This window comes from Eublepharis macularius, chromosome 2, assembly GCF_028583425.1.
Source record: "Eublepharis macularius isolate TG4126 chromosome 2, MPM_Emac_v1.0, whole genome shotgun sequence".
Taxonomy (NCBI): domain Eukaryota; kingdom Metazoa; phylum Chordata; class Lepidosauria; order Squamata; family Eublepharidae; genus Eublepharis; species Eublepharis macularius.
Genome location: NC_072791.1, coordinates 118,871,168 through 118,894,488, shown reverse-complemented (window position 1 = coordinate 118,894,488; position 23,321 = coordinate 118,871,168). Strand labels below are relative to the sequence as shown.

Genomic DNA, 23,321 nt, shown 5'->3' with positions numbered 1-23,321 from the left:
TATGTCACACTGCAAAGGGGAGTTAGGTAGCAAAGTTGTGACAAAGGAGAGGGTGACCAGTAGATAAAATGGGCCAAAATGTTCCAGTGGTCGTGGGGTGAACATTTTTAATGGTGGTAATGCATTTTAAGGATGGTCTTTGAGGCCATGTGAAACTTCCACTTCCAGAAATGCAGTGAATTTCTATAACCACTCTTTGTACTTTCATCCTAGAAGCAGGGACGAAAAGGCATGAAAGTGTCATGCCTGAGCCCCATCTATGCCAATTTTGATTCTGTTGTGCTGAACAAAATGTATCCTGCTGTAACTCAATATCACTTTGCTAGTGCCATAACTATTTCTTTCTCAGGCTTTCACAGGTGTTTATCTATTGGACTGTAACAGCTTCCAGTGTTTATGACCTTGTGTTCCTTCCCAGACTTTGCTATGTCTTGTTTCCTAGTAGATCAAGTTGATATCACAAATATGTAGAATGTTCTCACACCAGGAGAGCACCAAAGCTTTGTTTAGGGTTGGAGGGAGGAAAGGAGCAAACTCGAATGTTAAAAGAGAAGTTTCTCTCATATGATGTCATTCCTATCAACTTCTACTCTTGCTGCTTAGATGGCTACCTTGTTTCTAAGTAGTCCTATGGACCTGTATATGGAAATGATCTGATTTCTGAATAAAAGCCATTTGACCAAGCACTTGTGTCTTGCTACAATGGTCTGGGGATCTATCTGCTGTATCCTGTTATCCAGGGGTCATTTCCTATAAAAAGAACTACAGGAACTCATTACCATAACTCATTAGCATATGCCACACACCCTGACATCACCGGAAGTGTGTCAGAAGGCAACATCCACCCCTCAGGCCCCTTTCTGCGAAAGTCTCCAGGTATTTCCTTAAAGCAGAATGAACTCAAAGCAGCTTACCCTCCTCTGGAGAGCCAGCCCTGCTTGCACCCACTCACTCACTCTCTCAAGTTACAAATGAAAATAAAGCAGCATGAATTCCAAGCAGCTTGTGTTTCCTTGTAGCTCAGCACCACTCGGCTTGCACTCACTCACTCATTTTCTTGCCCGCCCCAACAGTCACAAATGAAAGTAAAGGAGCAGAGCAGAATGAATCCAAGCAGCTTGCCTTCCTTTGGAGCCCAGCACCACTCGGCATTCTCTCTCTCTCTCTCTCTCTCTCTCTCTCTTCTCCCCCTCCATCACAAATGAAAGTAAAAGAGCAGAGTAGAATGAATCCAAGCAGCTTGCCTTCCTTTGGAGCCCAGCACCACTCGGCATTCTCTCTCCCCCCCCAGTCACAAATAAAAGTAAAAGAGCAGAGCAGAATGAATCCAAGCAGCTTGCGTTCCTTTGGAGCCCAGCACCACTCGTCATTCTCTCTCTCTCACTCCCAGTCACAAATGAAAGTAAAGGAGCAGAGCAGAATGAATCCAAGCAGCTTGCCTTCCTTTGGAGCCCAGCACCACTCGGCATTCTCTCTCTCTCCCCCCCCTGTCACAAATGAAAGTAAAAGAGCAGAGCAGAATGAATCCAAGCAGCTTGCATTCCTTTGGAGCCCAGCACCACTCGGCATTCTCTCTCTCTCTCTCTCTCTCTCTCTCTCTCTCTCTCTCTCTCTTCTCCCCCTCCATCACAAATGAAAGTAAAAGAGCAGAGTAGAATGAATCCAAGCAGCTTGCCTTCCTTTGGAGCCCAGCACCACTCGGCATTCTCTCTCCCCCCCAGTCACAAATAAAAGTAAAAGAGCAAAGCAGAATGAATCCAAGCAGCTTGCGTTCCTTTGGAGCCCACCACCACTCGTCATTCTCTCTCTCTCACTCCCAGTCACAAATGAAAGTTAAGGAGCAGAGCAGAATGAATCCAAGCAGCTTGCCTTCCTTTGGAGCCCAGCACCACTCGGCATTCTCTCTCTCTCCCCCCCCTGGCACAAATGAAAGTAAAAGAGCAGAGCAGAATGAATCCAAGCAGCTTGCATTCCTTTGGAGCCCAGCACCACTCGGCATTCTCTCTCTCTCTCTCTCTCTCTCTCTCTTCTCCCCCTCCATCACAAATGAAAGTAAAAGAGCAGAGTAGAATGAATCCAAGCAGCTTGCCTTCCTTTGGAGCCCAGCACCACTCGGCATTCTCTCTCCCCCCCAGTCACAAATAAAAGTAAAAGAGCAAAGCAGAATGAATCCAAGCAGCTTGCGTTCCTTTGGAGCCCAGCACCACTCGGCATTCTCTCTCTCTCGCTCCCAGTCACAAATAAAAGTAAAAGAGCAAAGCAGAATGAATCCAAGCAGCTTGCGTTCATTTGGAGCCCAGCACAACTCGGCATTCTCTCTCCCCCCCAGTCACAAATAAAAGTAAAAGAGCAGAGCAGAATGAATCCAAGCAGCTTGCGTTCCTTTGGAGCCCAGCACCACTCGGCATTCTCTCTCTCTCGCTCCCAGTCACAAATAAAAGTAAAAGAGCAAAGCAGAATGAATCCAAGCAGCTTGCCTTCCTTTGGAGCCCAGCACCACTCGGCATTCTCTCTCCTCCCCAGTCACAAATAAAAGTAAAAGAGCAAAGCAGAATGAATCCAAGCAGCTTGCGTTCCTTTGGAGCCCAGCACCACTCGGCATTCTCTCTCCCCCCCAGTCACAAATAAAAGTAAAAGAGCAGAGCAGAATGAATCCAAGCAGCTTGCGTTCCTTTGGAGGCCAGCACCACTCGGCATTCTCTCTCCCCCCCCCAGTCACAAATAAAAGTAAAAGAGCAAAGCAGAATGAATCCAAGCAGCTTGCCTTCCTTTGGAGCCCAGCACCACTCGGCATTCTCTCTCCCCCCCAGTCACAAATAAAAGTAAAAGAGCAAAGCAGAATGAATCCAAGCAGCTTGCGTTCCTTTGGAGCCCAGCACCACTCGGCATTCTCTCTCCCCCCCCAGTCACAAATAAAAGTAAAAGAGCAGAGCAGAATGAATCCAAGCAGCTTGCGTTCCTTTGGAGCCCAGCACCACTCGGCATTCTCTCTCCCCCCCAGTCACAAATAAAAGTAAAAGAGCAGAGCAGAATGAATCCAAGCAGCTTGCGTTCCTTTGGAGGCCAGCACCACTCGGCATTCTCTCTCCCCCCCCAGTCACAAATAAAAGTAAAAGAGCAGAGCAGAATGAATCCAAGCAGCTTGCGTTCCTTTGGAGGCCAGCACCACTCGGCATTCTCTCTCCCCCCCCAGTCACAAATAAAAGTAAAAGAGCAGAGCAGAATGAATCCAAGCAGCTTGCGTTCCTTTGGAGGCCAGCACCACTCGGCATTTTCTCTCCCCCCCAGTCACAAATAAAAGTAAAAGAGCAGAGCAGAATGAATCCAAGCAGCTTGCGTTCATTTGGAGCCCAGCACCACTCGGCATTCTCTCTCCCCCCCCAGTCACAAATAAAAGTAAAAGAGCAGAGCAGAATGAATCCAAGCAGCTTGCGTTCCTTTGGAGGCCAGCACCACTCGGCATTCTCTCTCCCCCCCCAGTCACAAATAAAAGTAAAAGAGCAAAGCAGAATGAATCCAAGCAGCTTGCGTTCCTTTGGAGCCCAGCACCACTCGGCATTCTCTCTCCCCCCCCCAGTCACAAATAAAAGTAAAAGAGCAGAGCAGAATGAATCCAAGCAGCTTGCGTTCCTTTGGAGGCCAGCACCACTCGGCATTCTCTCTCCCCCCCCAGTCACAAATAAAAGTAAAAGAGCAAAGCAGAATGAATCCAAGCAGCTTGCCTTCCTTTGGAGCCCAGCACCACTCGGCATTCTCTCTCCCCCCCAGTCACAAATAAAAGTAAAAGAGCAAAGCAGAATGAATCCAAGCAGCTTGCGTTCCTTTGGAGCCCAGCACCACTCGGCATTCTCTCTCCCCCCCCAGTCACAAATAAAAGTAAAAGAGCAGAGCAGAATGAATCCAAGCAGCTTGCGTTCCTTTGGAGGCCAGCACCACTCGGCATTCTCTCTCCCCCCCCCCAGTCACAAATAAAAGTAAAAGAGCAAAGCAGAATGAATCCAAGCAGCTTGCGTTCATTTGGAGCCCAGCACCACTCGGCATTCTCTCTCCCCCCCCCCCAGTCACAAATAAAAGTAAAAGAGCAGAGCAGAATGAATCCAAGCAGCTTGCGTTCCTTTGGAGGCCAGCACCACTCGGCATTCTCTCTCCCCCCCCAGTCACAAATAAAAGTAAAAGAGCAAAGCAGAATGAATCCAAGCAGCTTGCGTTCATTTGGAGCCCAGCACCACTCGGCATTCTCTCTCCCCCCCCAGTCACAAATAAAAGTAAAAGAGCAGAGCAGAATGAATCCAAGCAGCTTGCGTTCCTTTGGAGCCCAGCACCACTCGGCATTCTCTCTCTCTCGCTCCCAGTCACAAATAAAAGTAAAAGAGCAAAGCAGAATGAATCCAAGCAGCTTGCCTTCCTTTGGAGCCCAGCACCACTCGGCATTCTCTCTCCCCCCCAGTCACAAATAAAAGTAAAAGAGCAAAGCAGAATGAATCCAAGCAGCTTGCGTTCCTTTGGAGGCCAGCACCACTCGGCATTCTCTCTCCCCCCCCAGTCACAAATAAAAGTAAAAGAGCAAAGCAGAATGAATCCAAGCAGCTTGCCTTCCTTTGGAGGCCAGCACCACTCGGCATTCTCTCTCCCCCCAGTCACAAATAAAAGTAAAAGAGCAAAGCAGAATGAATCCAAGCAGCTTGCGTTCCTTTGGAGCCCAGCACCACTCGGCATTCTCTCTCCCCCCCCCCCAGTCACAAATAAAAGTAAAAGAGCAGAGCAGAATGAATCCAAGCAGCTTGCGTTCCTTTGGAGGCCAGCACCACTCGGCATTCTCTCTCCCCCCCCAGTCACAAATAAAAGTAAAAGAGCAAAGCAGAATGAATCCAAGCAGCTTGCGTTCATTTGGAGCCCAGCACCACTCGGCATTCTGTCTCCCCCCCAGTCACAAATAAAAGTAAAAGAGCAGAGCAGAATGAATCCAAGCAGCTTGCGTTCCTTTGGAGCCCAGCACCACTCGGCATTCTCTCTCCCCCCCCCAGTCACAAATAAAAGTAAAAGAGCAGAGCAGAATGAATCCAAGCAGCTTGCGTTCCTTTGGAGGCCAGCACCACTCGGCATTCTCTCTCCCCCCCCAGTCACAAATAAAAGTAAAAGAGCAAAGCAGAATGAATCCAAGCAGCTTGCGTTCATTTGGAGCCCAGCACCACTCGGCATTCTCTCTCCCCCCCAGTCACAAATAAAAGTAAAAGAGCAGAGCAGAATGAATCCAAGCAGCTTGCGTTCCTTTGGAGCCCAGCACCACTCGGCATTCTCTCTCCCCCCCCAGTCACAAATAAAAGTAAAAGAGCAGAGCAGAATGAATCCAAGCAGCTTGCGTTCCTTTGGAGGCCAGCACCACTCGGCATTCTCTCTCCCCCCCCAGTCACAAATAAAAGTAAAAGAGCAGAGCAGAATGAATCCAAGCAGCTTGCGTTCCTTTGGAGCCCAGCACCACTCGGCATTCTCTCTCCCCCCCAGTCACAAATAAAAGTAAAAGAGCAAAGCAGAATGAATCCAAGCAGCTTGCGTTCCTTTGGAGCCCAGCACCACTCGGCATTCTCTCTCCCCCCCAGTCACAAATAAAAGTAAAAGAGCAGAGTAGAATGAATCCAAGCAGCTTGCCTTCCTTTGGAGCCCAGCACCACTCGGCATTCTCTCTCCCCCCCAGTCACAAATAAAAGTAAAAGAGCAAAGCAGAATGAATCCAAGCAGCTTGCGTTCCTTTGGAGCCCAGCACCACTCGGCATTCTCTCTCTCTCGCTCCCAGTCACAAATAAAAGTAAAAGAGCAAAGCAGAATGAATCCAAGCAGCTTGCCTTCCTTTGGAGCCCAGCACCACTCGGCATTCTCTCTCCCCCCCAGTCACAAATAAAAGTAAAAGAGCAAAGCAGAATGAATCCAAGCAGCTTGCGTTCCTTTGGAGCCCAGCACCACTCGGCATTCTCTCTCCCCCCCCAGTCACAAATAAAAGTAAAAGAGCAGAGCAGAATGAATCCAAGCAGCTTGCCTTCCTTTGGAGCCCAGCACCACTCGGCATTCTCTCTCCCCCCCCAGTCACAAATAAAAGTAAAAGAGCAAAGCAGAATGAATCCAAGCAGCTTGCCTTCCTTTGGAGCCCAGCACCACTCGGCATTCTCTCTCCCCCCCAGTCACAAATAAAAGTAAAAGAGCAAAGCAGAATGAATCCAAGCAGCTTGCGTTCCTTTGGAGCCCAGCACCACTCGGCATTCTCTCTCCCCCCCAGTCACAAATAAAAGTAAAAGAGCAGAGCAGAATGAATCCAAGCAGCTTGCGTTCCTTTGGAGGCCAGCACCACTCGGCATTCTCTCTCCCCCCCCAGTCACAAATAAAAGTAAAAGAGCAAAGCAGAATGAATCCAAGCAGCTTGCCTTCCTTTGGAGCCCAGCACCACTCGGCATTCTCTCTCCCCCCCCAGTCACAAATAAAAGTAAAAGAGCAGAGCAGAATGAATCCAAGCAGCTTGCGTTCCTTTGGAGGCCAGCACCACTCGGCATTCTCTCTCCCCCCCCCAGTCACAAATAAAAGTAAAAGAGCAAAGCAGAATGAATCCAAGCAGCTTGCGTTCCTTTGGAGCCCAGCACCACTCGGCATTCTCTCTCCCCCCCCAGTCACAAATAAAAGTAAAAGAGCAAAGCAGAATGAATCCAAGCAGCTTGCGTTCATTTGGAGCCCAGCACCACTCGGCATTCTCTCTCCCCCCCAGTCACAAATAAAAGTAAAAGAGCAGAGCAGAATGAATCCAAGCAGCTTGCCTGCCCTTGGAGCCCAGCACCACTCAGCATTCTCTCTCCCCCCCAGTCACAAATAAAAGTAAAAGAGCAGGGCAGAATGAATCCAAGCAGCTTGCATTCCTTTGGAGCCCAGCACCACTCGGCATTCTCTCTCTCTCTCTCTTCCCCCACCCATCACAAATGAAAGTAAAAGAGCAGAGCAGAATGAATCCAAGCAGCTTGCCTTCCTTTGGAGCCCAGCACCACTCAGCATTCTCTCTCTCTCTCTTCCCCCACCCGTCACAAATGAAAGTAAAAGAGCAAGGCAGAATGAATCCAAGCAGCTTGCCTTCCTTTGGAGCCCAGCACCACTCGGCATTCTCTCTGTCTCTCTCTTCCCCCACCCATCACAAATGAAAGTAAAAGAGCAGAGCAGAATGAATCCAAGCAGCTTGCCTTCCTTTGGAGCCCAGCACCACTCGGCATTCTCTGTCTCTCTCTTCCCCCACCCATCACAAATGAAAGTAAAAGAGCAGGGCAGAACGAATTCAAGCAGCTTGCGTTCCTTTGGAGCTCAGCACCACTCGGCCTGCACTCAGAGGAAATCACGTGGGCAGGGCCAAAACCCATGTGACCTCTTTTTAGACCTACCGGAACGCCGTTCCAGTGCGCTCCGGCTGCAAATGAGCCCTGCTGTTATCCATCGTTGACATTTTGATAAGAATCCTCATTTTCTTCCGTACCTGTAACCTCTGGAGAATGTCTACCTGATTCCAGCCGTTGTAACCAGTCCCAGGATTAACAGCGCCAGGAGACCCTACTTCCCACCCAGTCCTGCATCTGGAATCAGGTGCAGATGCTGCAAGCACTCCTACAGAACTGGGGGCAATCCCTAGGAGAGGGGTCACCCATCTTACATGATCTACTTTACCAACTCCCAGACATTGGGAACCCCAGAATCCGGAGGAGGAAGAGAGGTGGAGAAGAGCGCTGTTTGGTCACTGCTCGCGTGAGACAGGAGTACCTAACATCTCGATGGAACCGCCGTTGATCTCCATTCCAGAGCAAGTATCGGGGATAACAACCAAGGGACTCCTAGTGAAGGGGTACCTGAGGCACAGAAAAGAATGAACATTTTTGAGCCTAAAGATTGTATGATCAACATGGAGGAGGTGACCCATGAAGAAGAACTAAAAGAGCATATGGAGAGTATATATGTTGGATATGGAGACACTTGTTTCCAAAGAATGTTGAACAGATTACAGAGACTTGGGGACCCTGGATTACCCCCTACTAACACTGTGGAATATTGGGAAATTGTCCGTAATTGACTCTTTGGACAGCTGTGAGTTGGAAGCCGTGGCCGGGCCAAATAACCAGGATTGGGGCCAGATGCCACGACTACCCACACTGCAGGCTGAGGCAACACAATCGGTGTGGGATGTTCAAATGAGGAGAGATCATGGATTAACCCCAGGTAAAACCCCCATTTTGGTGGATTATACTGTTCAGGATAAAACCGACTCCACGAGATCAAGTGAATCAAAGGTTGCGGCTGGGGCAGAAATCTTCATCAGGGGCCAGACGCCGCAAAACCTGAGAGGCGGGATGCAATTTTCGCCGGATGAATTTGCCCATGCCTAGAGGATACAACAAGAATGGGAAATAAACCTCCTCATAGAACAAGGGAATCTAAGTGCAGTGGTGGTACTGGTGAGGACAATAACAAGGATTAGCGAGGAGTCAGAGAGGCCCCCTCTCCTGCCACAGCGAGGGAGAGTCTCGCAAATTGGGCAAGAACCAATAGACTTTGCAGGGATTGTACCGCTGGAAAGGGGAAGAGTGGTTTAATGATTCTAGTGTGGTTTGTGAATGACCAAATTATTCCTTTAAGTACACAGGTTCCGGTAGCAACAACAGGAATAGAGGGAAGAGGTATTGTGCCACCTTCCCCCCTAGTGACTGCACCAGATATACCATCCCAGGAAGTAGGGATGGGTATGTATGGGAGTGCACAATCATTGTCCATTCCCCCAATTGGGACCGGTGCAGGGGCGCCAACTACCACAATGGGGATGGGAGTGCCAATGAACTCACAAAGTCAACCTCCCCTACCTATACCGATAATCTCCACGTTACCACCTCAGGGGGGATGAGGATTCAACAAGGGGGGACCCAGGCAAGAGGGACCCCACAGCCTTTGACCATACCTCCAATCATGAGAGGTGCAGGGGTGCCCAGTACCACAATGGGGATGAGAGTGTCAAGGAACCTACCCGCTCAAGGTCAAGAAAGCACAGTGGGATGAGGGTGCCCCAACCAGGCCAACCACAAGGAACTGCCAGAATTATCCCAGTGGGGACAGGAGGCCAAATCGGACACATGCAAGGGGGGGTCACCCAGTAAATATCCCACAGGGAATCCAAGCACAAGTTTTCCAACCACAGTATGGAAGGAGCAAGCTGCTCCAATGGACTTCGGAACAAATGGAGCCTACCAGATACCTTATGCGGTACAAGGACACTTGCAACCACCTCCCTTTGGAGTGGCCCCGATCCACCAGGCAGGGGGATACCAGGGAGCAGGAGCTCTCACACCAGGATTGCTGCAAAGATGGTTCAAATTGGAAGCCATGTTTGATGGGAACCCCAGAAACCTAGGATTCTTCCTAGTACAAGCCAAGGAGTTTTTCCATGATTGGGGACATTTATTTCCTTCAGAACACAGTCGGGTGAGTCACCTGGGATCTAGAATGGTAGGGGCAGCAACCGAGTAGTACGTAACCCTACATGATTTATTTATTTTTTTTATAAATTTTTTATTTTTCAAACTACAAAACACTACACAGCACTACACAAGACTATCACAAGGAAAGGGGAAAGGGAAGGGACAAAGGGGGATGGAAAAAGAAGAGGGGGGGGATGACCTACAAACACTAAACACTACACTTCAATGTTTTCCCTTCATACTGTCATAATACAAAAATAGCTCCATAGGATAATGATGGAGTGGTTAATCATACAGAGAATAAGCATTTCAAATTCTGATTAAACTTTCCTCCCCCTTCTAGGTCCCGGACGCAATTCTCTCTGTGCAACCGCTGTTGCGGTGCTCTCCTCCCCCCCCCCCCGGCTTCTCCTTTTCTTCGTTCTCGGTGCAGCAGAATTCCGGGTTTTTATCCTCAAAATCCTTTAGTTGATCTTCTGATAGTATCTTATAGGCCTGATCTTTATATCTAAACCATATTCCTTCCGGGAATAACCATTTGCACTTTATTCCATGGTCCCTCAGAAGAGCTGCAAACTTTTTATACTTAAAACGCCTTTTCCGGACTAGAAATGGAACGTCCTTCAAAATCTTGACTTTCAAACCCATAAAGTCCAAATCCGCATTGTATGAGTTATATAGGATGGTGTCCCGAATCTTTTTAAATGAAAAGTCAATAATGATCTCACAAGGCAACTGTCGCTTTGTTGCATATTTTGAAGAAGCCCGACGGACCTCCAAAATGGCGCTTTTAACCTCTTCTTTAGTCGTCCTCGCGGGTATCGCCAATAGTTCCGAGACCACCTCCCACAGATCCTCATTTTCCTCCTCTTTCACGTTTTGGAGACGCAAAATTGTCTGCGTTCGTTCCATCTGTAGCCCGATCAGCTGGTTCTCAACCAACTTCAGCTCCTTTTTTGTAGCCTTCACAAGTGACGCACTTTCCAGAGCAGACTTCTCTGCCCCCCCCCGCTACTTCCTTAATGGTTTTCACTTCGCTTTCAATTAAGCCCACCCTTTGATCAGTTTCGTTCAGCTTGTCAACAAAGGGTTTTATAGCTTCCACCACCGCCCTGCGCACCAACTCTTCGAGCGACTCTCCCTTCAAGGTAGCCGAGATTGACTTACCGAGAGCGGGACTTGATTTACATGAGCTACATGATTTAAACGCATTTGCACATGCGCTCAAAGCTCAATTTGATGACCCACTAGAAGGAGAGAGAGCCAGAACAAAGTTCAGAACCATCAAGTAGGGGTCTAGAACCGAAAGAGAATATGCTGCCGAATTTAGACAACTAGCCACCAAAAATACCTGGCTACCATGAGGAAGTAAAAATTGAACTTTTTCGTAATGGATTAAATGCTGACTTGCTAGATAGAGCATTAATGCAGGATGACCCACAAACCCTACTAGGTTGGATCCAATTGGCATGTGAGGTTGAAAATTGAACTCAAGTGATAAAACTTGTTAGAATGCAGCAGCATGCTGGGGCAAGGAGACCGACCACTGCAGACAGGGGCCATACTGCACTGGGCCCAAAAGCTCCTATCTCCACAACTGGGAGAGAAACGCGATGGAGGCAAGAACTATGCCTCAACTGTGGGGGCAGGGGACATTTTGCTGCACAATGCCCCATAAGGCCAGTACAGGGGAGAAAGAGCCAAAGCGTACCCAAACCCACAGGGCCCCCTAAATCGTCGGGTTGGAAATTAGGCCCTAAATGTGGGAAGCTGGAGACCGGTTTGGATGCCAAGGAGAATCCCAAAGTTACTGAAACGCCCACACCAAAGGAAGCCGAAGACAGTCTCGCCCCACCGGCGGCAAATGAGGCAAACCTGCCGTAAAAGGGTCCTGACGGCAGGTCTCTAAAGAAATCAACCCCCCAAAGGTGAGAGAAAGAGGGGCCATACTGTTTATGACAGTGATGTTATTAAACTGAAAAAGGGAACTCATGTGCGAGTGCAAGCTTTGATAGATTCTGGGTACTCTTGGGACTTAATATCACCACCTTTAGTTAATGGACTGGGCTTAGAAATAAACTTGAAGACTCTATAGTATTTGAACAAATGGATGGGTCTAATATGTACCCCACACAGCATAAAACAGCACCTTTGGGAGAATCGGACATATATAGTTAGTGATGTAGCCAAATACCCCTTGGTACAAGGAAGTCATTGGCTATGGGCCCATGACCCATACATTAAATGGTCCACCGGGATGGTGGTCTTTAAGGGGGACCATTCTGCAAAATATGCATGGACTAAAGTGTGAGGCAAGGAGGCCCCCTCTCCAATAGAGACTGTGTTATTAACCACTGAGGATGAAGAAGCCATTCCCTCCGAAAATCAAGACTTAAAACAAGTGTTTGATGAAAAAGAAGCAAATGAACAACCCCCTCATAGGGGCACAGACTATGCTATTGAACTTATTCCAGGGAAAAAATTACCCAAGGGGAAATTGTATTCACTGAGTCCAGCCGAAAGAAAAGAACTGAAGGAGTTCATTGATAAAAACTTGGAGCAGGGATTCATCTGCCCTGCTAGCTCCACCCATGTGGCGCCTGTGTTGTTTCAGAAAAAAAAGGATGGGGGGCTGAGACTGTGTACTGATTACCAAGGAATAAATGCTGTATCTATGTCAAATGCATAACCCATTCCCTTGATTAGAGACTTGCTCAGTGTGGTGGCACAAGGCAAAATCTTTTCAAAACTGGACTTAAAAGATGCTTATTTCCGACTGAGGATAAGGGAGGGGGATGAGTGGAAAACTGCATTCAATACTCCTCTAGGCCAGTTTGAGTACCTCGTAATGCCTTTTGGCCTACAGAGGACACCTGGTGTGTTCATGAATCTAATCAACGAGGTACAGCATGACTACCTGTACAAAGGTGTAGTTGTTTAGCTAGATGACGTGTTGATTTATTCTGCTGATAAAGACTCCCATGTGGAATTGGTCAGAAAGGTACTGACCACTCTAAAGAAATACAAACTGCCAGTGAAATTGTCTAAATGTGAATTTCATAAAGAGGAGCTGGATTTTTTGGGGTACCGAGTCTCTCACCAAGGACTGAAAATTGACCCTGCAAAAATCCAAGCCATAGTGGGGTGGGAGGCCCCCAAAACAAGGAGACAATTGCAGTTGTTCATGGGGTTTGCTAACTTTTACAGACCCTGGATAAAGAACTTTGCTCAAATTGCCCTCCCCTTAACAGACTTGTTAAAAATGAAGGGGAAAGGGCTACAAGGGAAAAAACCCAGTGCCAAATTGAATTGGACGGCAGAGTGCCAAGAGGCTTTTGAGAACCTAAAAAAGCTGTTTATTTCAGAACCAGTTCTACAGCACCCTGATGAGAACCGAAAATTCGTGGTCCAAGTAGATGCGAGCAACATGGCCGTGGGGGGCATGTTCTTACAACTAAATGATAAGGGGGAGCTGCACCCCTGTGCATACATTTCTAAAAAATTCTCTGAGACTGAACGCAATTGGAGCGTATGGGAGAAAGAATCATTTGCAGTAAAACTAGCCCTTGAAACCTGGCGGCATTGGCTAGAGGGGGCTAAAGTCCCTTTTGAAGTATGGACTGATCATAAAAACTTAGAGGTACTACACACCCCTTGGAGACTGAATGCCAAACAATTAAGGTGGGTGGAATTTTTCTCTAAATTCAACTTTACGTTGAAATGCCTCCCTGGGCAATCGAATTTCCTAGCGGATGCCATTTCACACATGCCCCAACATGACAGCCAGAGGGAGGAGATAATTGATACAGTTTTCTCACCAGCTCAATTGGGAGGAGCGGTGACAACACGTAGCCAAGCTGCAAAAGTGCAGAGCAGCCCAAAACCTGATCTCTCAGAATGGGGAGAGAGAGTAAAAGCGGAAACTGAAAAGGAGGGGGGAAATGTGCCCAAAGCTGAACTGAAACAGGAGGGGGTTGGCCACTGGTACAAGGGAAGCAAACTTTATATCCCAACCAACTTAAGAAAGGAAATCTTGCACCGATGTCATGATGCAAAAACTGCTGGACATTTTGGATATCTTAAGTGTAAGGTTGTACTAACCTTACACTTAGTACAAATACAATTTTGGTGGCCAGCAATGAGAAAAGATGTGTCTCAATATGTATCCTCCTGCCCAGTGTGTATAATGGAAAAATCAAGGAAGGGGAAACTCCCTGGACTGTTACAACCATAGGAAACTCCTCCTAGACCATGGGCTGTGATTTCAATGGACTTTATTACTGATCTTCCCCCCCTCAAAAGGACAGACAGTCATTTTAATAGTGGTGGATCTCTTTTCAAAACAGACTCATTTTATTCCTTGTACTACAATTCCTACAGCTAAAAAACTAGCCAGCCTGTTCCTGAAGCATAAACTACACTCATTTCCTAATAAGGTAATATCCAACCGAGGTCCACAGTTCGTTGCCAACTTCTGGCAGGAGCTCCTTAAACTAGCAGGGCTTGAACAAGGAATTAGCTCCGCCTATCATGCCCAAAGCGATGGACAATCCAAATGCACAAATCAAGTGCTTGAACAGTTTCTAAGATGCTACATTAACTACCAACAGGAGGATTGATTGGATTTTCTTGATTTCACCAAATATGTGTATAACAACTCAATACATTCCTCAATAGGGGCCACGGCATTTAAAATAGTACATGGATATGAAGGAAATGTCTTACCGTTCTCTACAACCCCTGACTCCTCACAGGGAGGAGACCTGAAGGAATGGTGAACTAATTTAGCTTCCCAATGGGGAATCATTCAAAAAACTTTGGACAAAGCCAAAGAGGATTACAAAAAAATTGCTGACAAAAAGCACTCAGAGCAATGGGAACTAAAACCAGGAGATTTTGTATGCATCTCCACCAAAAACATAAAAGGGGAGCAACCTAGTAAAAAGCTCGGATGGAGATATCTGGGCCCTTTTCCTGTAAAGCAGTTAATCAATGATGTGACTGTAGAAATTGAACTTCCAAAGAACTTAAAACAAATCCACCCAGCGTTCCACTTTAGTCTTCTAAAAAGGGCTCGCCTACCTGATTAGTGGCATCCTGAAAGGGGACCCCACATCCAATGCTAGTGGATGGACATGTTCACTATGAAGTGGAAGAAATCCTGGACTCTAAGATTAGGCACAACAAACTCTTTTACCTGGTCAGGTGGAAGGACTTTGATGAATCGTACAGAGAATGGGTGGAGCAATCCCATATGAATGCACCCAGACTGATTTCAAACTTCCATAAACACTATCCTGACAAACCTGGCCCTTAGGGAGAGGGGCCATCTTTAGGGGTGCAGAATGTCATGTCTGAGCCCCATCCATGCCAATTTTGATTCTGTTGCGCTGAACAAAATGTATCCTGCTGTAACTCAATATCACTTTGCTTGTGTCATAACTATTTCTTTCTCAGGCTTTCACAGATGTTTATCTTTCGGACTGTAACAGCTTCCAGTGTGTATGACCTAGTGTTCCTTCCCAGACTTTGCTATGTCTTGTTTCCTAGTAGCTCAAGTTGATATCACAAATATGTAGAACGTTCTCACACCAGGAGAGCGCCAAAGCTTTGTTTAGGGTTGTAGGGAGGAAAGGAGCAAACTCGAATGTTAAAAGAGAAGTTTCTCTCACATGATGTCATTCCTATCAACTTCTACGCTTGCTGCTTAGATGACTACCTTGCTTCTAAGTAGTCCTATGAACCTGTATATGGAAATGATCTGATTTCTGAATAAAAGCCATTTGACCAAGAACTTGTGTCTTGCTGCAATGGTCCAGAGATCTATCTGCTGTATCCTGTCATCCATAGTCTGACAGAAAGCAGCAGCTGTTATTTCCAATAAGACATTTTTTGCTTTCCCCCAAAAATAGTTGATGCAAAATTATGTATCTAGCATTGGTATAACTATAATGTACTAGTACAGAAAGGTGGGGAAAGCATGCTGATGGAAAACCCCTTCTGAGATAATTTTTATTTTGAATAACCCCAGATTTAATGCAAAATACAGACATTCCAGGCTTCCAAGAACAATTTAGTGTAATAATACCTAGTATTATTAAATTATGAGGCATATTTAAATTGCAGCCACCAGCCCACACAAGATGTTAATGCATATCAGTCCAAACAACTGCAGCTGGAAATATCATTAGACAAATTTGCTGGTCTTGCTTATTTCCTTTGGTGAGTTGTTCATTCTTTGCTTTGCAGCTCAGAACTAGAATCCGATTTATATGGTGATTTGTCCAGTTCTGAGGTTAACAAAAGGGGACTGCCATTGCCTGAGCCCAGGAGCTACACCTCATCTTCCCTGAGGGCTCTGTCTGTGAATGCAAGTTTAGTCCAGAAAGAAGAATGCCATGAAAAGACCAAACTGGCAAATGGTAAGAGAATTTGTGTGTTTGTTCTTACGAAAGATACTAAACATTCAACATATCCTTTTGCACGTAGTTCAACTTTGCTGGGTACGCAGGTTCTTTTTTAACTCTAAAGAGAATAGGTCCATGTGCCAGGTTAGATATATACAAATAAAACCAGTTTATTAGCACAGTAGTACATTTACAAGAGTAACAGCAAATAATTCAGTAAAAACATACAAAACACTCTATATTAACAGAAACATTCAACAGCAATGAAGGGTACCAACTCGAAAGGCCAACTGGGCACTTCACAGGCAAGGAGCACATCTGGTCTTCTCAGGGGTGATTAGTACCCATGGTCACTCTTAATTTTAATCCTACTGTAGATTGAAAACACAGAAACCGGCTTGGTTTCTTGTGATGGTGTCTTTTCTCTCTGGGCTTGTCGCCCTGGATTGCTCTGAGTTTCCATTGGCTAGAGCTGCCCTGGGCATATCATTCACTTTAGTCTCTCTTGCATAAAGATGCCCTAAGTGATTATTGGATGGTTACTTTGGAGGTAGAGGGATTTGTGGTGCGTAACAGCATCAAAGAGTCTACCTTAAAACAATTGTGACTGAACCTACATATCACTTTCGTGTTAAATATTAAACAAAATAATATTACCAGAATTCAGAAGAGATTTCATTTGTTTTGCTTCAAGATTCTGTTTCACTTTGGCCAACTGAAGTTCTACAGTAAGGCTATGTTGCCCAAGAAAAAAACTGTAAATGCGCAGTTACTGTAAATATCTTACAGTAACATTGGGGAATTTGCACACATGCAACTAAAAGTGCCTGAGGCTGTAGCTCAAATGTCACAAATGAACCCAAAGGGATGTCCAGTTGAAGAAGATGGATGTCCATCTGAAATAATAGCAGTTGATTTTTTTTCTTCGTCTTTGTTTTGTCCAAACCTTTGTCGGTAAACGTAACTTTCTTTTCAAATCTCAACTTGATTGCAAAGGCTGTTCCCATCAGCTTTCAGGTCTCTTATTTCAAAACTCTTCTTCTCAGCAAGTCACATGATAGATCATGTGTTCTCCCTTTTTCCAGTCTCGATTGCCCTACTTAGTTGCCTTATATCTGTGCCTGCCTATCCCTATCACCGCATAGACTTTTATGACCGTGTTGTTTATGAGGCTGAGCAATGTGACTTAGGTTTTTCTTGAAGCAACTTGTGAGAATTAAGTTTATTGTATTCTGTGTATTTCCCATGGGAATGCTTGGGGAGATAAATAACCTTCCCAAAAAAGGACCAATGATAATTTTCTTCTTTTTGTGTACATGTGAAAACTCACATGCCCAAGAAACAATAAGAGCTATAGAAATGGTAGCGCACAAATGAACTCTTGTGATGTAAAATTCTGCTAAAGTGAAATAGAAATCTTTTAAGTAGTTGGTAGAAGCTCTGTGAAAGAACGGTTGATGAATGTTGCCCTCTAGTGGTGAATGAATATTTAAACATGAATCTGCATGCACATCTCAAGGACAAATCTTAAATTGCCAGTTCTAGAGCCGTGTTACTATGACAAAATTGTAGATATGCATTCTTATTTCTTAGAGTGAAGACATTTCCACACATGACATTAAAACATGCTTTTGGGGCAGGTAGCATCCTCTTTATGTGAATATCTGTAATGGAGAATGGGAATTTTTAAATCAAGTGTACATTTTTGGTAATGTAGATCTGTTTTAACATTACAGGCGATGTCATGTGATCATGTAACTCTTTTGTGTCTCAAGAATTCATTGGTCATGGGTTGGCTATCACTAGTGTATTACAGAAGCTTTATGAGTGGCCTTGCCTAGCTGCCAGGCCTGGGTATTTTAGTTGCAGGCGGAGAACTGAATTGCAGGTGGATAATAGAATTGAAAGATGGACTCCAAAAGGGACACAAGGTGATCTTTTCTAGTTGACCATTTTCTGTAATCATATTACTTCTTTGAATTGTCACCTCCCTCTCTCTTTAGCTCTGCAACGAGCCAGTAGTCTTCGGGAAACTTCAGCACTGAAAAAATCCCAAAGTTGGAAGAAAAAAATTCAATCAAGTAAGATGTACTATATTCATTTTGTTGCTGTCCTTGCTAAGCACCTGTTTTGTTCAAGTTAAATTTTTGTTCTTGGCCTCAGTACCTCCAGTTTCTGTAAGAGGAACTTTTCAGTTGAGGGACTGACAATGCAAACCTAAGCAGAGTTTATACCTTTTATGCCCATTGACTTCAATAGACTGAGCAATGTGTAACTCTGCTTAGGGTGGCACTGGAAATGCACTCCACAAAAATACACACTAGAGCCCTGGCATTGTTGAAAGGTGATTTTGTTTTCTTGATAATTTTTTAAGAAATGGGACAATTTTGAGCAGGGAAGTAGTTTATAGCTGGCTTCACAGTTCTGCCTGCTCTGGGCCTGGCTTCAGAGGCCTCTTGGCTGCTGCTGTTCCCTCCACCAATGCTATTCTGCTCCTAAATTGGGAGCACTTGTGGGTCTTTTGAAGTCTGTGACTTCTTACTTTCTCTGGGACTAGAGAGCCATCCTTTTACCCATTCTTTTTATATTAGTAACACAAAAGACTGTTCAGCCTTGAGTTTACAGGATGCATATTCCACTCTAGACGACTTGACTAGAAAGGTTCTTGGTGTGTGTGAATGATGATAAAGCTGATCCAGGTTTAGGTCTACAGCCTATTCTAGATGGGGTAGTACTTGACTTAAGGGCCAGATTTTCAGTTCAGGAGTACTCCTTGGATCTAGCTCTGTAGCTTGAGATGATCATGTGGTGAAGGTGGCCAACAGTGTGTTTTTTACCAGCTCCGGCTGATTTACTAACTGCAGACATTTCTGAAGAAGGCTAACCTAGCTGCAATTGCATATATTAGATTGCTGTAACATACTCTATGTGGGACTCCCTTTGAAGACTGTCTATAAACTTTAATTGGTCCAACTTCAGTTGGCAAGGACCACGTAATACATGTTGTGGTCCAGTTGCATTGGGTGCCAATTAGTTTCTGGGCCCAATTCAAAGTACTAGTTTTGGCCTTAAATGCCCTTAAATGGCTTAGGGCCAGCAGACTTTAAGGTATGCCTCCTCCTACGTGAACCTACCCATGCTCTTAAAATCAGTATCTCAAGCCCTTCTATATGTGCCTGGTTTAGCCAACAGGAGGGGAACTAGGTCCAGGTAGAGAAATTCCTGGAGATTTTGGAGGTGGAGCCTGGAGAAGTCAGGGTTTGGGGGAGGGGAAAGGCCTCGGTGGGATATAATGCCATAGAGTTCACCTTCCAAAGCAGCCATTTTCTCCGGGCGAACTGATTTATGTTGTCTGGAGATCTGTTGTAATTCCAGGAGATCTCCAACCACCACTTGGAGGCTGGCAACCCTAAAGGGAACATTAGACAAGATAGAGTCTTTTCAGCTTTCAACTCTACACAGTGGAGTTTCTTTCCTCAAAAGATGCATCAAGTGTCCTCTACTAAAGGCTTGTAAACCAAAAGTTTTAAGAAGACTTTTAAAAATGGTTTAAGCTTACTGGTTCTGATTTTTATTGCTAATGGTGATTGTTTCTGTGGTATATTTATTGTATATGTGTTTATATGTAATGGAACAGTCTGCCACTCCCCTGATATCTGTGAGATTTAGTTTTGTTCAATTGCTTGGAGCTCTTGTTTTCACTTTGAAGTTTCTATGTTACCTCTCAGGGCTTTTTTTCAGCGGGAATGCAGTGGAACGGAGTTCCGGCACCTCTTAAAAATGGTCACATGGCCAGTAGCCCTGGCCATGTGACCATTTTCACTGAGGGCAATTTAAACTTTAAAAAACTCCTCCCCCCCCTGTTCCAGCTGACCCAAAGTGACGTCATTGTGTGCAGTCTTGAGTTCCACCACCTCTTTTCCCAGAAAAAAAGCCCTGGCTAAAGTTGTTAGTTGTTGGAGTGCAAATAAACTGCTCTTGTTTTGAGCTGGCTTCTCTCTGCTGAATGGACCTGAGAATGAGTGCCTGAGTGAATACTCTAACCTAGAAATCCACAGCCAGAAGGGGAAATTACAGTTTCTGTTTGGGCATTTTTCTGGCTTTTTTGCTTTGAATTTTTTTAAAACGACTTTAGCTTTAAGATAGATTGCTGTTTTTAGCTTTTTGTTTTTCACTTTTCATACCTGGGTTCATTGGTGTCTCAGGGGGCAGGGGGCACCTATCATACAGAGTTTCCCCATTTTGTCAGTCCTCATCATCAGCTGCCATGAGCCCTTTATTTATGCCCTTTCCCACACAACCCTTAATTAGCATGTGCAGTCCCTTCCCTGGGTTTTGGAGCCTGCTTGGTGGCCCCACCCCTCTTAGGGAGCAGCTGTGGCCAGCATTGCTCTCTGCTGCTTGGCCCTCTCCTTCCAGTCCCTTCCTTTAGAAGTGTCTCTGCTCTTCCCTTGAGCAAGCTGCCTGCAAGAAAGTCTTCCTCCGCTTGCCCTTCCTTTGCAGTCTGTCCTCTGCTCTCCCAGTGGGGACTACTTTTTTATCAGACTGGGGAAAGGAAAGCTGCTGCACCAGTGCCCATGCTGCTTTTAAGCTCATCTGGGACAGCGGTTCCACAGGGCCTACGTGCGGCTCTTGTGGGCCCGCTCCCCTCCTTCACAGCTTTCAATTTATATTATTGTTTTAAATCGTTTCTTTTAATTTGTTTTTACTTCAGCATTTCTGTATTGGTTTTCAGTATATCTGTTCTTAGAATTTTTGTATGTTGCTTTGGATATTGTTTAACCTAACAGTTGCAATGATTTTCTCCAATTAAAAAAAAAAAAGCTATGGCACAGCAGGTTGGAAATGGGCAGCCTGAATGATGTCTCATTTTCAGCTTATTTGTGGGAAGTGTAGATCCTACTTAATGAAACACTTAGTTAACAATTTTGATTTAATTTTATTTTTTATTTTTTTTAAAAAATTTACAAGTATTTTTATTACATGAAACGAGAACACAGTTAACATTTGCTTTTATTCTGAAGTGAAACCTGCATTGCTATCTACTCAGCAGCAGCACCATTCATTTGACCATCGGATTGTGCTAGCTTGGAAGAAAGAGCCAAGATATCAAGGCAACACTTTTTGTGAGCCTTCGTAATAAGCAACATGGGAATAACATTCCACCTGTTAACAGTCGAAGCTCAGCTCAAAAGAGGGATTCACATTGAATGCAGGTTTCACCAAGTGTGTCTTTACAAGCATTGAGACATTGATTTCATTTTATGATAATTTCCATGTCTCTCTCTTGGGGAGTCTCCAGAGGGAGCTACAAGCCTATGGGAAGGAGGCAGGGTGGGTTTTTTGAGCAGGCCAAAACTGGTATGCTGAATGAAGCAAACTGTGATGTGCTCTGAATCCCCATCACATCGTATCTCACCTCCACATATTTATAATTGTACCCTTTTAGATACTGACGAGCTGTTATCAAATCCATCTCCTGCTTTTAATCTGTTTTAATGGGTATGGCATAGACTCACATGGAAGAAAAGGAAAATTATAGGTGAAGAAGGTCTGATATGATTGGATAGGGACAAGCTTGCATGTTTATTCTTTCCAGCCATTGGATTCTGAGATACTAAGAGTAAACTAATAATATAGTAGTGGGGAAAGGAATCTCTGGATGGTGTAACAACCAAGCAGAAGAATAGCATTGCTCCCAGCACTTAAGCAAGCTCACTGTGTTCAGCCTCCTGAACCTTTTCAGCTCCTTGGAAATAGTAGAATTCTAGAATACAGCACATGGGATGTGCTGAGGGAGTATCAATCAAACCAGGGCTGAAAAGTTGAGAAATGGGTAGTTGCTTCTGAAGGCTGCTTGTATACGTGCACTTTCAGTAACCATCCCCAGTATTGGTACTCAAAAGAGTTTCAGTTCCTCACAAGATGTGTAACTCTGAGATGCTCCCCCACCCTTCAACCTAAATAATTTTTTTCCACAACGAATTCAGTTTTCACTTCAGAGATCATCTCATAAGGCATGACTTTTCTGCAGAACTACAAAGTCTTTTGAACATGGAACATATCCCTGCTGCTCTTTAAATGTATGGAAAATGATTGTTTCAATAGACACCAATGGCAAATTTAATATAGAATTGTACAGCTGGGAATAGCTCCCCCTCTCCCTCAGTCAAGATTTCAGAGCTCCGTGGTGCAGACTGGTAAGCCACAGTACTGCGGTACAAGCTCTGCTCATGACCTGAGTTCAATCCTGGTGGAAGCCGGGTTCAGGTAGTCGGCTCAAAGTTGACTCAGCCTTCCATCTTTCCGAGGTCGGTAAAATGAGTACCTAGTTTTCTGGGGGTAAAGTGTAGATAACTGGGGAAGGCAAACTGGGGAAAGCAAACCACCCCATAAACAGTCTGTCAAGAAAACGTTGTGATGCAACATCCCCCCATGGATCAGTAATGACTCGTTGCTTGCACTGGGGGACTACCTTTACCTTTACTGTGTTTATCAAAGACACAGACATCCAGTTAGAGTAACTTTTCTTGCCTTTGCTGCCTTGGACTGTAATCACATGTATATTAGTAAATCTGTTTTATCCTAAAGTGTATAAATATTTCCAGCACTTACTTCTGTTGATAAAAATACAAATTCAGTATTAAGCTATGGGATCTAAGAATCCATATTGAAATAAGCATTATCTCCTGTGTCCCAGGGAACAAAAGCATTTCCTCTGTTATGCTTGAAATAAAAGGTCATTGATGGCTGCTGTTCTTCTCTCCTGCTGAGCTTAATTGGCACCACAAGGAGCAGAGCTCCACCATTCAGTCAATGGAGAGAAGAGGCTGGCCTTAGATTCCATTGTGCAGAGGTTGTTGAGAAAGAACAGAGCAGTGAAAATACTGAAGGTTAGATTAGGAAACCAGATAACTAATGATCTGCCTACCTCTGTTTATTGTAGTCAGTCAATATTATTTGCTTGTAGGCTGGCTTTCCTCAGCATTAGGAAGTCCACCTCCATGAGAAGATTGTAGTCCAAAGGTAGCAATAAATTTGTGGTCATCTTGTGGTGTTCAATAATACTGCATACTGAGTTGTATATAAAATAACTTTTTATACAGTATGTTGTATTCAGTACAGGCATTCTACCAGTAAGCTTCTGTTCTTCCCCAGAATTGCTACACACTAGGATTAGATCTTCCATTGTTCTTGTTTCAATTTTCAGGCAGCTTTATGGGGGGGGGGCAGTTCTGTATTTATCACATAGGTCCTATGTGGAACAAATACAAAGTATATCATTTCCCCTCCGTGAGGTAGAGATTTAGGTATTTGTGTGTCCGTCCAAACCATGAGGCAAATAACAGTTTGAAGAAGTACTTACTCAGATTGGGGAAAGTAAGCAGAGAAAATTATTCTTCCATCAGTACAACTGCTCTACTCAATCAAT

General features: G+C 45.0%; 1 protein-coding gene across 6 annotated transcripts in view; it reads left to right on the top strand.

Annotated features, from left to right (window-relative positions):
* The window catches only part of MICAL2 (microtubule associated monooxygenase, calponin and LIM domain containing 2), a 247,655-nt gene that overhangs the window by 181,721 nt on the left and 42,613 nt on the right, over window positions 1-23,321 (top strand). For all 6 annotated transcript variants that reach the window (XM_054972925.1, XM_054972924.1, XM_054972922.1 and 3 more), the window contains 2 exons: window positions 15,732-15,904; window positions 17,893-17,970. In XM_054972925.1, the coding sequence (XP_054828900.1) occupies window positions 15,732-15,904; window positions 17,893-17,970 (251 nt within the window). The remainder of the gene's footprint in view (window positions 1-15,731; window positions 15,905-17,892; window positions 17,971-23,321) is intronic.